At 39.8% G+C, this 13,150-nt stretch overlaps 1 protein-coding gene across 1 annotated transcript; it reads right to left on the minus strand.

Annotated features, from left to right (window-relative positions):
• Window positions 1–666: 666 nt before the first annotated feature.
• Window positions 667–7,330, minus strand: LOC107392287 (14-3-3 protein beta/alpha-1). Its single transcript, XM_015970000.3, has 6 exons — window positions 7,210–7,330; window positions 6,401–6,813; window positions 2,549–2,672; window positions 2,149–2,312; window positions 1,973–2,068; window positions 667–1,513 (listed from the first exon to the last, which is right to left on the minus strand). The coding sequence occupies exons 2-6, from the start codon at window positions 6,692–6,694 to the stop codon at window positions 1,442–1,444; spliced, it is 750 nt and encodes a 249-aa protein (XP_015825486.1). The 5' UTR covers window positions 6,695–6,813; window positions 7,210–7,330; the 3' UTR covers window positions 667–1,441.
• Window positions 7,331–13,150: the final 5,820 nt, after the last annotated feature.

Here is a 13,150-nt window from a genome sequence, read left to right on the forward strand (position 1 = left end):
ATTATTAAACCTCCATCTACGGCAAACTCAGTCTTCAGAACGATTCAGATAATAGATATCAAGGACACTAGATAAATAAAAACTGAACTGAGCATGTACAACAGTCATAAATGTGCTTTTTCTAAGACTTAAATACAAATTGAAAAAGAAGTCTAATAAAATGTTAGTTTGTAAAACTTTTCAGCTTTGGAAACACAAAATGAAATCTGTGGGGACTTGTCAACTTATCTATTGATGGCGTGAGAAGTAAATAGCTGATAAGCAATTTATCATGTTGTCAACTTCAAAATTATTTATGACGTTTACTTGTTTTTCTAACAATTTAAGCAAAATATGTCACAGGAAAATAATCAAAAATGTAATTTGACATCTGTAGCTCTTCTCATGACTCAGAAAGGGGTCCCGAGACCCCACCTTTGAACACCTTTGGTGTGGACTAATCAGAATAAGCCCTCACATCCTTCCAGAGATGTATACTGAATACAAGAGTAAATAAAATCACCCTTTTATCACACAAGAAATGCATTCAGTTACACTTCAATACTTAAAAGCATTAAGATCACTCCTGCGGTGTCTTCTGTTGTTTTTAATCCCATCCATTTAGCAAGGTTTAATAAAAATATGCACACAATAATTCTCCAGTGTGAGAAAAAATAGAGAGAACGCTTTGGTTTGGTTTATAAAATGTTTTATTCATGTTGACATAGGGGATGCACCAATCAAAAGTTGATTCAAAAGTTCCACAAGGTTTATGGGGACTACAACTGAATCGATTACAAAACAATAGTGGCCCAAATATCTAGTGACGATCCCTGGACAGACAAGGAAATCATACTCTTGTTGAGTGTATACAAAACTGCATTATTCCCATTCCAGTGTAACATCTGAAGAGAAGTGCAGGACAATTACGGCTTCTCTCCAACAAAAAGGTCCTGGTGTTTTATCAGATAAGACCCTAAATTTCCCACCAAACCAGTTTGAAGAGTCGTAACTTCAGGAGATTAATATTCAACCAGTTAGCACTACAGCTCTGGGGTTTCCCTGCAGTGTTAATTGCATTTGTTTGAACTTCAACCCTTATCAAATGTAACAGTACCACACAGTTATGTAGACATACTGCAAAAAAGATGCGACTAGTTTATATATTTAATGAGATTTAGGCGTCCAACTTCTATGTCTCTAAATAGAACAGGGAATTCCTCTTTTTTCCTACAGATGAAACTACACAAATGGGAATGCTGAAAGGAAAACTGAAGGATTAGAAGGTTCCTCTTTTGCGTCCAAATCCAATACTTTGGTTCCTTATCATAATTTTTGTCAGTGGAATGAACTGGTGGAATGTTTCAGTGAATTGTTAATAAGAAATAAAGAAAATGAGAAAAGCTTTTCGTCTTTGTTCCTTGTTTCGGGAGATTGTTCCAACAGTAAGAACACGAGCGCTCTAGTTCTCGGTCTCTCCGGCCTCTCCGTCTCCACCCTCGCCCTCCTCAGGAGCGTTGTCTGATGTCCATAACTGTGGAGACAAACACACAACAGTTTCAAATGTTAAAAGTCCAGCACCAAAAAAATATGATTACTTTTGTAAAATTTTGTTTTGTTTTACTGAATTTGAACTAGTTTTTGATTTCCACTTTGAAACGATAAACTAGAACCATGAAAGAAGCTTCAAATTTTAAAATAAAACTTTGCTACGTTTATACCTCCATTTTTCTTTACTAGAAGACATTTTCAACCCAGTAGTGACTCAGCAGCTCCAGATTTAAATTAGCTTACATCAAAAGTATCCTTGTTAGCATCAGCGGTGAGTTAAAGTTTAACAAGTCACCAAATCAACTCTGGTAACGTAGGAGGATTTGTTTCCATTTCACCACCACAAAGTCTTCCCCCTCAGCACGTTTTTGTTTCTGCGGGTGTTGGAAGTCGTTGCTGCGCCGCCGGTCGTTTCTGTGTCATGCGAGAGTCGAGCACTTACTGTCAGATTGTCTCTGAGGAGCTGCATGATGAGAGTGCTGTCTTTGTAGGACTCCTCATGTAGCTGGTCGAGCTCTGCGATGGCGTCGTCAAATGCCTTTAACATGAAAAGAACAATGAGCGTTAAGATACTGAACACCAAAATAGGAACAAATTATTTTTTGTGTTTACGAAAACCTTTTTAGCCAACTCGCAGGCTTTTTCTGGGGAGTTGAGGATCTCATAGAAGAAGACGGAGAAGTTGAGAGCCAAACCCAAACGGATGGGATGTGTGGGGTCCATCTCAGTCGTGCTGATGTCGAACGCTGACTGGTATGCTTCCTGTGAGCTTTCAATGGTCTCTAAGAAGTGGGATTAAGCAAACGGAACACATTCCTTTTAATTTCACCAATATTTGATCATCACCCTAAAGTGTGAGCAGATGCAGAAAAACAATCTTCACTTATCAAACGTTTACGGTTATAAATCCAAATTAGCACCACAACTGTTTTAAATCAACTTTCCAGTAGAAACAGGAACTAAAATGTTTTGATTTAATTATAATTCAAATGAAAATGCAGGACTGAGGTTTTCTTACTTGTCTTGTCATCTCCAGAGGCAACTTCAGCGAGGTATCTATAATAATCCCCTTTCATCTTTAGATAGAAGACTTTGCTTTCTGCGGTTTTGGAGTCCTTAATTAAATGATTCTCCAACAGTTTCTGTAAAAAGACAAAAATGTATTTCATTACATAACTCGATAGGGCTGAACGATCTATCGTTTTTGGACCAAAATTGCGATTTCAAACAGCACGATCACGTAACCGTCAAAGCTGTGGTTTTAGCGGTTTTGACTGATCCAGGATCCGTTGTGTAACTTTTTTTATTTTTATTTTTTACATCCGGGGTTTTCCCCGTGTTATGGCGGCGGCAACAGCCAGTGCCGGGGAGGGGTGTGTGGTGTACCTTTCAGAGCCGAGCCCAACTCCGCAGCCGACAGCTGCATGTTCAGGTTATTTTCCCTGTTTTATGTTTCCACATACAGCGCTGCTAGAGCCGGTAATAATGGCACCGTAGGTGATATTAAGGTGAGCCCGGTGTCGGTACAGGATATGCTCGGGTGCAAGATTGGCACGGGGTTCTTCGACTGCCGATGACGTCAAAGTAGTTGATTGGATGAACATGAACCTTACGGAAGTTACGTTATCACGTTACATTGTTATGACGTCCAGGCAAATCTTTCTGTTGGAAAGATGGACAAATTTTACAAAGAAATCCATCATTACCTCTTTGAAAATACACTTTTAGCATAGAGCTGCATGTATATTAGGGCTGAACGATTAATTGTATGTGCAATTGAATTGCGATGTGACAAAAGGAGATTTTCTAATCGCAAAGGCTGCAATTTGGCAGCGAGTGGTTAGCACAATGCTAATATACATGGAAAAAAAACATAGGAATGCTAATGCTAAAATCACTGATTACATTCTTACAAATTATGAATTTGAAACGTGCCAAATGACTACATTTGGAGTCTAATAGAAAGTAAAACTACCATCAATCAAATAAGTACAGACAGATATTTTAGTAAAGCCAGAAAACTTTTAACTCCAGAGTTTTGGCTAGCAGCTATGAGCGTAACTGAACTACACATGGACAAGACGTCAAAAACTCTACTTCAATAAACGGGACACACTTCTTTCCTGCAAATTCTATTTCACAGGTGTTCCTAATACCTATGATCCTTCAAGGGGTGTGCTCAAAGAGGAGTTCAACATTATGAATAAAATATAGTGTTTTATTTTACAAATACCATTATAAACACAAACTTACGTCTTAAGAAACATTATTTTAATAACGAAACTGCTAAATTCTTTCCAACAGTATAAAGATGTGTAGTGTATTTTGTCCGAGTGGGTTTGCCGTACTTTGACGTCATCGGCAGTCGAAGGACCACGAGCCGATCTTGCACCCGAGCAGATCCTGTACCGACACCGGGACACAGAGAGAGAGAGAGAACGTAGTTGAGTAAGGGAGAGAGAGACTCCTCCCACATCAGAGCAGGTTCAGGCTGACTTCTAAAGCTTGGTTCATGCTTCATCAGCGCGAGTGCGGAGTCGCGCACTTTAGTTGACTTGAAAGCTCAACTTCTCTTTTAAAAATGGTTTGAATGTTTCTGATGGCACGCGTTAGTTCAAACAAGCGAAGGTGTCAGAATGCGTGTGTCTCTCAAGTAACTGACGTTTTAGTGAGGAAAAACTTATCAGACGGCTTCGAAAAACATGCAGCCAGCCTGCCTTGGTAATGCAGGGAAAACTGTGCATTTTTTATTTATTTAATACATTTAAAAGCTATTTCTACCTACAGATTTCCTCCATGCATTTTTGGAGTAGACCATGTTTTTATAAAGCTCCTCGCTAGATAAAAATCACAAGTACAAGTTACTTCAAATACAAAAAAAAAATATGTACAAAAAAAAAAGATAATGGGAGAAAATATTAATAGCTTTAACCGTTTTTATTGTATGATCAAATAGTAAATATTAATGTGAATGATTAGTTGTACTAGATTAGAATCTAGAACATCTTTTAACTTAATCTACAGGATGGCTTGGCAGGCTAATGTTGGATTTTTGTTTGCAGGAAATCGTGAATCGAACCGAAATCGCAATTTCTGCTAGAAAAATTGCAATTCAGTCTTTTCCTAAAATCGTTCAGCCCTATAAGTCGATAAACATTTAGTCCAAGAAAACACGTCCATTTTTAACCCCAATGGCACCTAAATGGTTGCACACAACTTCATCACAACACACCTTTATAGTACACTTGAAATAGTCATAATGTTCCATAATTCAAATGGAGTGTAGAAAGTCACTTCCTGTTCGGCGTGCCAAAAAGATTACAACGGATAAGCTGTCAGTGAAACCACAAGTTGTGTTTGAGTTAATCTCTTTAAACAAAACAACACGGGCAAGTCCATTTCCTGTTCACCTTTGTCAATCACGAAACTAATTTTACAATTGGCAAACCAAGACAGGCGGGTATGTTCACCAGCTACGTTTATGTGCAAGAAAATCCCCTAAATTGCCCCGTTATGACCTCATGAGAGGTCACAATGGGAACAAGCTAGCATAGAATTAAGATATGTGCTTTACAAAACCAAAAACAAGATTCTACAGACTATTTGGGCTGCAAAAACCTAGCAAACAAGTTGCCTCTTTAACCTATTTTATGTTATTTCTTTTAATAAAATACAAAAGTAGAAAATGCTGAGTAAAGATGGAGAATATACCTTTGAGGTGAAAGATTTTTAGAGGATTAGAGATTATATGGACTAGGCATAAACATCTCAGAGGCAGATAAAGTCAGCTGTGAAATGAAGCGAAGCCTCTTTGTGCTTCTTCTGTCTCCCAAACGGAGAAACGTTTATCCGACTTCATCTTGCAAAACATCAAAGATGACAGGAACACAAGCCGCTTACTTGTAAGCTACAGACTTTTCTCTGAGCAAGTGCAAGAAGACTCGTCAGGCATCTGAAGACAAGCGAAGGCTTGATAATCAACACACCCTCTCTTCACAGACACACAACAGCACGCACTGGCACCCATACTGAAGGCTGAGTCACCGCACATTCTCAGGTACATGAAAGCTGCAGGAACGTTTAATGGTTTAAGCAGCTTTTCAAAAACAGTAGCCTGGGGATATGTTTTTTTTTGTTTGTTTTTTATACTTGTATTCATGTTTCTGATTGTTCAAATCAGTTTACAAGGCAAAGAAACAAGATGGATCTCTAATCCGGTATGTTGTAATGACCTAAGCAACAAAAAGTGAAAGCACATCATTCATTGTTCCATTATAGTTAAGCCTGCAAATGCATCTAAATCCACAGGATTCATTAAGCTGCTCCGTAGGAGGCTGTTACTTTGGTGCAATGCATAAAAGTGGGCTTTAGGATGAGAGAGTATGTGGATTCTTGCACTAGGGCGACCACATTAAGCTTCTGTCTGCCAGATGGGACTGGGTGAAGGGAGTGCGAGTGTGTGTGTGTGTGTGTGTGTGTGTGTGTGTGTGTGTGTGTGTGTGTGTGTGTGTGTGTGTGTGTGTGTGTTTTAACTCTCATTCATCCTGACACACCTTGTTGGTTTGGCACCGCAACCTCTTGTCAGTTCTCCAAAGGTCTCTCAAACCCATTGTTCTAAATACAGATTTCCAAAAGGCAGGAACAGTCGGAAGACTACATACTACTTCCTTGTCCTGTCTTGCTTCAGAGGTTTTATTTATAAAACAGAGGACAGCTCACAGGAAACAGGTGCCATTTAACATGTGGAAGGAAAAATAGCTGTATATTGAAGAAACCCGTTTTAGTGACACCTCATGCTTATGTGAATGGGTTTCAGTAAATCTATAATTGAAAAACATTTTAGTAAAGGTGAGCTGTATCAATCTCTTACCAAAACACAGTTGCAAATCTCTTCCAGCTCCTTTTCCACCTTCTCGCGATATTCCTTGACCATCTGCTGCTTCTTCTCGCAGCCCTCAGTCTTCATCCCGATGCTGGACATCACCCTCCATGCGGACCGCCTCGCCCCAACCACGTTTTTGTAGGCGACAGAGAGCAGGTTCCTCTCCTCGTTTGACAGCTCGCCTCCCATCTCTGTAACTTCCTTCATACTTTCGGCCATGTCTTCGTAGCGCTCAGCCTGCTCCGCCAGCTTGGCCTTCTGGATAAGATCCGTTCTATCCATAGTTAGTATATGGAAGAGGGCCGAAAGTCAAGAAATCCTGGGAGGAATGACAATCACTCAAAGGCAACTCGATTCACAGATGGGTGTAGTAGGGAATGGGTGGTGTCGGTCTCCGCGAGCTGTCAACGAAAATCATGTGTATTAGCTGGTGACCTGGTCATTTTAAGAAAAATAAACGACCACGACATGGACAGTTGTCAGTAACTGTAAAAATATAATTTTAAATAGGTGAGCTACAACACACCATTTGTGTTTTTTTTCCTACTTTCATCATACACACCGCACGATGTCTAATGATTTTATACATGTAATGTCTTAGGCTCTTATTAGATGCGGGTGAGCATCATTACTAGTTTGTGATGCAAGGCAAAGCGCCAACAAGCTAACACTAGCTACATCAGCCACTCCTTTCTGTCATGTTAGCGTGGTCACATACAAATTACGGGACAAGCCCATAGCGAAATAGTTTCATATAAATAAACCAGTAACAAAGTAAAATATTAGCGATATTTCACCTGAGAAGGTCCAAATTTGCTTCCAAAATCGATCCAAGTTGAAAGAAAACAGCAAACGTAGCAGATGCAGAAAAAAATCCAACTGAATGTGCTAAAATGGGGGGGGGGGGTCATCTAGATGTAGGCCTTCCAATCAATAAAAGAGGTTAGCAGATTGACAGGAGCAGCTCAAAGTTTAAACGAATAGCTGTTTAGCGCGGGGGAGGAAGGCGGGTCTTACGTTTTAGCAGAGGAACTGCAGAGACAGGGGACACGGGGTTTCCTCCAATTAGAGCAAGGGATGAAGACGTCACCGCGTTGCCATAGAGATTACTTATCCAATCGACTTCTAGTTCTCACACACAGCATGAGGGTGTGGCTTGCGCCCTCTATTGGACATTTTTTTGTTTGCAGTGATGCTTCAAACGCTTCAAACCACAGACAAGATGCCCAGTTGACTGGTGCTGCCATAGTGGCCGGCCGCCATGTTAGATGGGTCTCCATTCGCTACATGTGCATTCATTTCAACTGAGGAATGTGCTAATCCAACTAAAAAACACATTCTATCAAGCTTTTTCACAAAATCAGACACAATGTGTGGCATGAAAATTAAAATGTGAATATAATTAAAATAAAATTTATAAAAATAAATTATGAAATCCTATCAGGTAGGCTAGAAAAGTCACTGGCCATCCCACGTGATCTGTTTTCAACAAAACACCAGGGGTCTCATTTATCAAACATTGCGTAGAATGCTAACTAAAACCGTACTTAAGCTCAGCAAAAAAAATTGTACTTACGCCAAGAAGGTTTGTGATCTATCAAACATGGAGTACGCACAGCTGCACGTTCTCCGCTTCATAAATCAGAAACTAACGAGAATGTTTCTCAGCTGCATTGTAATCACATCCTGCCCTCACCACGTCCACTTACTGCCATAAATAGTCAATGCAAAGTGCCTTGTGGATCTCATGCATATACATAAGCCGGCTGTTGCAGCACTCCGCCAATGACATGGCGACTGTAGATCAAGGAAGCGCTATTTCACAGAAGCAGAAATTGAGGTACCTATGGGTGAGGTGGAGAAATGAAAGGAAGTGCTTTTGCAAAACAAATAAGAGAAAATCCACAGAGTGGCACAGCATCCCTGAAGCAATCAATGTTGTGAATTCTTCAGAGAGATCTGTGACAAATTCAAAAAAAGATGATCCAATCGGGATTTGATCTCCAGACTCCCAGGGTAAATTCACGCACGCTAACCAGTCAACCAAACAGAGATCTCCCCTGTCAGAGGCGGTTTTACCATTAGGCATAGGTAGGCGGCTGCCTGGGGCCCCCTTGTGTTGGGAGGCCCCCTAGCCCTGACCGCCGGCACCCCTCTGTTAATGCACAATATTCTTATTACCAACCTGTGGCCGCAGACGGGATTGGACATGCGCACTTCTCATTACCATAATTCCTGAACCATTCAAGATATAATTAAAATTCCAAAAGTGCTGAAAAGATTAAAAATGGGGCTTTTTGTGCATATACAATACATTACAGTAGCCACTGGGGTGCTCTGTCTTGAGTGCAACGAATCACAACACAGATTCAGAGACGTGCTGAGTTTGTCATCCAAAATGCTCTGTTTTATAACTTTTGAATGGCTGACCAGATTCAAATAATTCTAACGGTTCCTAAAAGTACATAAAAGCAGCTTTCCAACGATCTATAGCATGAAGCAATCAGAGTTAGGGAAAATATCGCTACGAGGGGAAATCCTGCTGTACAGCCTGATTGAAACGGAGCTCAGCGCCGTGGTGAAAGCGGATAACGGAACAGGGAAGCTAATTAGCATAAAAACCAGCATGAAATTATGGAAATGCCTCAAAGAAAATCAACACGATCTATTAGGTGTCCCAGAAGGCTTATATCTGAAGACAGTGACCACGAAGAAGGACAGATCTCCGGTGAACCAGGGTATGAATGTTTGTTCCGTCTTTATATTTTATTTTTTTATTTGAACAACCCTCATCTATTTGCTAATTGTAAGATTCAGCTTCATTCCAGCATTATTTATCTTTTCACCATAAATAATTATTTTTGCTAAAACAAAAGTTTTTGGTATAGCAGTGCACGGTGTGCCAGAGAAGCACCCCATGGCAGTGTGAGGTGTGCAGAGTGGGACTCTGCCTGCAGCTGGAGAGAAACTGCTTCAAGGTCTACCACATCAAATAAAAACATCTGAAAGTTTACAAAAATAAATGGTCTTAAAAACAGCTAAAAAAGATACCAAAGTTCACACTTTTTTAGGATTAGATGCATTACAGTTCAAAGTTTAAATTGTTTGCCCAGTAATTTTGAAGTTCCTGTTCAGTAATAAATGTAAAAAATTCTAATGCGTTTTTTGCTTTTTTCACTTTTTAGCTGATTTTTAAAGGCTTTAATAGAAATAAATTCTAAATACAAACCATACACTAAAAGCTGAGGTTTTTCTGAAAAAAGAAGAGTTACACACACTTTGCACTTTTTATTACAATTTTACAGCCATAAGATTAAAAACAAACCAGGCGGCCCTGTTATAATTATGGTCATAAGAGGGTTATTAAGACGGCGATGCACAAACAGGAAGTGATTGGTAGTCATTCCACTCCAATCCAGTTGGTGGCGGTAATGCACCAAATTGTTGTTTGCCAAGTTCCATAAGACCACAAATAATAATAATAAGAGAGGCAGGGGCATTCGTAACAAACTCAAAGCGATAGTCAAAACATTTAGCATGAAATTGAGTTATCCTAGTGGCTCCAGTAAGAGAAAGAAGCAGCATGCTTAATAAAAGCTTTTATTTTCACTTCTGAAAGTGACGTCGTTTTTCGATGTAAACATCAAAAGGAAGCAGAAAAGGAAAGACAATGGAAAATGTTTCAAAGGAGGAAAACATGGACCAAAATGGAAAATAGAAAAAAAAACTAAGGTTAAGCACAGGAGCACTGAAAGGAAGAAGAAAGCAGAGCAAATATTGAAGGCACTCAAAGGGAGAGAAAAACAGGAAAAAAGAGGAGGACTAATAAAAAGTGAAAATAACTCATGTCAGAAGAGGGGAGAGTTTCGCACATCCAATTAAAGGTAAGATTGTCGAAAATTTAGTGTAAGGGGCCCCTGTGTGTTCGCCTTGGGCCCCCAAATTGCTAAATCCGCCCCTGTCCCCTGTACAAGTAGCCAGGGCGGATGATCAATCTGTCACACTGTCACAGGTGCATGACATTCTGTCTCAATCTGTCCATCTGTCCATCACTTCAGGCTGTTTGTGTGTGTCTGTGTGTGTGTGTGTGTGTGTGCACGCGCACGTGTGTGAGTGTGCGCGCATGTGTGTGTATGTGCGTGTGGGGGGTCTTGTTCTGTGTGAAAACGAAGCAGTACAAGTGATAATGCTGCAGGCTTTCATAATTTTATCCTTCTCAGCAGCACTGCAGGTGCTCTCCATGTCCAAAATGTGTGTAAGCCAGGTCCTTAGGTAACTTAAAGTTGCGCACATTTTTCCGATAAGTTTCATTCACAAATCCCAAAGTTTGCGTGGAAAGTTGCTTACGCAGTTTTCCGACCCCCTTTTGTGCGTAAGCAAGCTTGATAAATGAGGCCCCAGTTGTGTAGGGCTCACTCTGCATTGATTTTGGAGAGTGAGGAGACCCATCCAATATGGCGGCAACACTGTCACGCTCTCCAGCGCCCAATGGGGGGTCTACGTTTTGATGTTTATGCTTCAAACAACCATCAAAATTTATTTGTAATGCACAGTTACAATCCAAAGTACAATACAGTAAAGTACACAACCAATAAATGTAAAATAAAAAGCAATACAGATTATATTAGATTTTATTATTATTTTTGCACACAAATTTCTCCATAAATAAAGGATGTTTCTATTCTATTCTATAGGGCTTGTGATCACACATGATTACGCATAGCATTTTGGGACATGCGCAGACATATTGGCAGCCTTACGTGTATAAACAAACCGTAAAAGCAACCCGTGAAAACAAACAGTATTGCAGAGAAGAAGCAGATTTGGGTGAAAGATGGTGTTAAACAACATGTTAAAATCCCAAAAAGGATGCAGAATATACAGGAATACAATAAAGACATCGGTGACCGGTATGAGGACAAAATCAGCATTATAAATGGTTTGGGTGCTATGAAAGACCCAAAACTGGAGCACCAACAACTTGTTACTGCTGCAACTCTGCATAATGGACATTTTCTGCTTTCTTGTTTATGGTGTGAGCAGATGTACATGTCTGGTTGAGAGGTACACGTTTCATTTGCTGGTTTTTCTAGTAAAACAATACAAATTGTCATCTCATAGAAGTGTAGCAGGAGAAGTTGTGCTGTGTCAATATGCCCGCATTAGCTTGCCAGCGTGTGTAGCCTGTGTGTGTTGGGTGTGCTTGTCGCCGTTGCAGGAAAGAATCCATGTAAACGTACACCATCTCTAACTTACCAGAATGAAAAACTGCAAAAGGAGATGTTTGGTCGTCTTACAGCTACAGTATGATCAAAGTGAGTCGATGAGACTTTGTTATGTTAAATACTTGGTCTCCCGAATGTGCCTCCTAGCAGGAAAATGGTGAAAAATTTGCCCATTTTCCACCATTTTCCCTGGCAATAACATGTTGCACCCCACATCACAGCAGCGGTTTACCATGGTTGTGTAATGTAACCAATCAAATGAATACTAGATTAATTAAAGCCACAAGAACGAGACTGAGCGTGCTGTTGTCAGTAGTAGCAAGCAACAAGCAAGGACTCGTATAGGCCACCAACGGGGCGGCCGCGTCGGTGATGACGTTACTATCGCGAGTTCTATTCTATTGTGGAGTAAATGTGAATGCAATAAAATAAAAACAAACCTAAAATTCTACAAAACACAAAATGTGTGTGAAAGAAGAGAAACTTCTGAGACAGTGAAGTAATACAAAAAAGTATCTTGGGTAAGCTGCTTTCAGATCTCAGAAACATGTCTTACACTACAGTGTCTGCTTCTTGACTCTTTGCAGACTGACATGATAAGCAAACAAGTAACTTTTGTGCATCTTGTATTTACCTGCAGCTGCAGCTGTTTCTTCTTTGATATGAAAACATGTTAAAAATCCCCAACATCATCATTTGCATAAGAATAACACATTAAGCATTAAAAGCAGCATGTTGATCACACTAATTTACAGCCAAAGAAGAAGCAAGTTAAAGGTTTTTGTTCCTTTCGTTATTATTAAAGGTGCAATAAGTAAAAATTTTACAGTGAAATAATCACAAACTAGTGTAATGTCGTAATCATGATTAAAAGAAGGATACATTGAAACAGATTTCTTTCTTAGGACAGTTTTTCTCATTTTACAAAAGCTGTTAAAGTAGTTTTTGTTTACAACTTGTCCTGCCTCCATACTTTCTTGCTCCAGGGCCAATCACATGTGAGCCTGACGAGTTGCCAAATCTGCGGTAGCATATGCTTTCATACTTACTTATAATTCGACCCCAGTCAGAAAAAGCAGCAGTGTTGTGGAAAAAAATCCCAAAGCCATTAAAAGGAGCGGCCCAGAAGTTATTTCTTGCAACTTTAAAGAGCAAGTCACTCCAAATTACCATTTTTTTTGCTGATATACTATATAAATGAGTGTCCAATTGTGCTGTAGACAAATGTAGTCAATAATTCGGCACTTTAGTGCATCTTAGTTAAAATTTAAATATTCTGCCTAAAACTGTCAGCGATGCACCGTCGTCAGGCAAAAATTGCACTGCATTTGAATTTAAATCTGCCATCGCCATTGGCTAAGAGGTACACTATGATGTTAGATGGTACATTATGATGTCACAATGTCGTGAGTGTGTGTATTTGTTAGAGGCTCTGCCCTCTTGGTCTGCTAGGCAACAGCATTTGTTTCATTTTTCAAACAGGAAGTGGGAGTTGAGTAAGAATCTGGCAGGG

The sequence above is a fragment of the Nothobranchius furzeri genome, chromosome 18 (assembly GCF_043380555.1).
Source record: "Nothobranchius furzeri strain GRZ-AD chromosome 18, NfurGRZ-RIMD1, whole genome shotgun sequence".
Taxonomy (NCBI): Eukaryota; Metazoa; Chordata; class Actinopteri; order Cyprinodontiformes; family Nothobranchiidae; genus Nothobranchius; species Nothobranchius furzeri.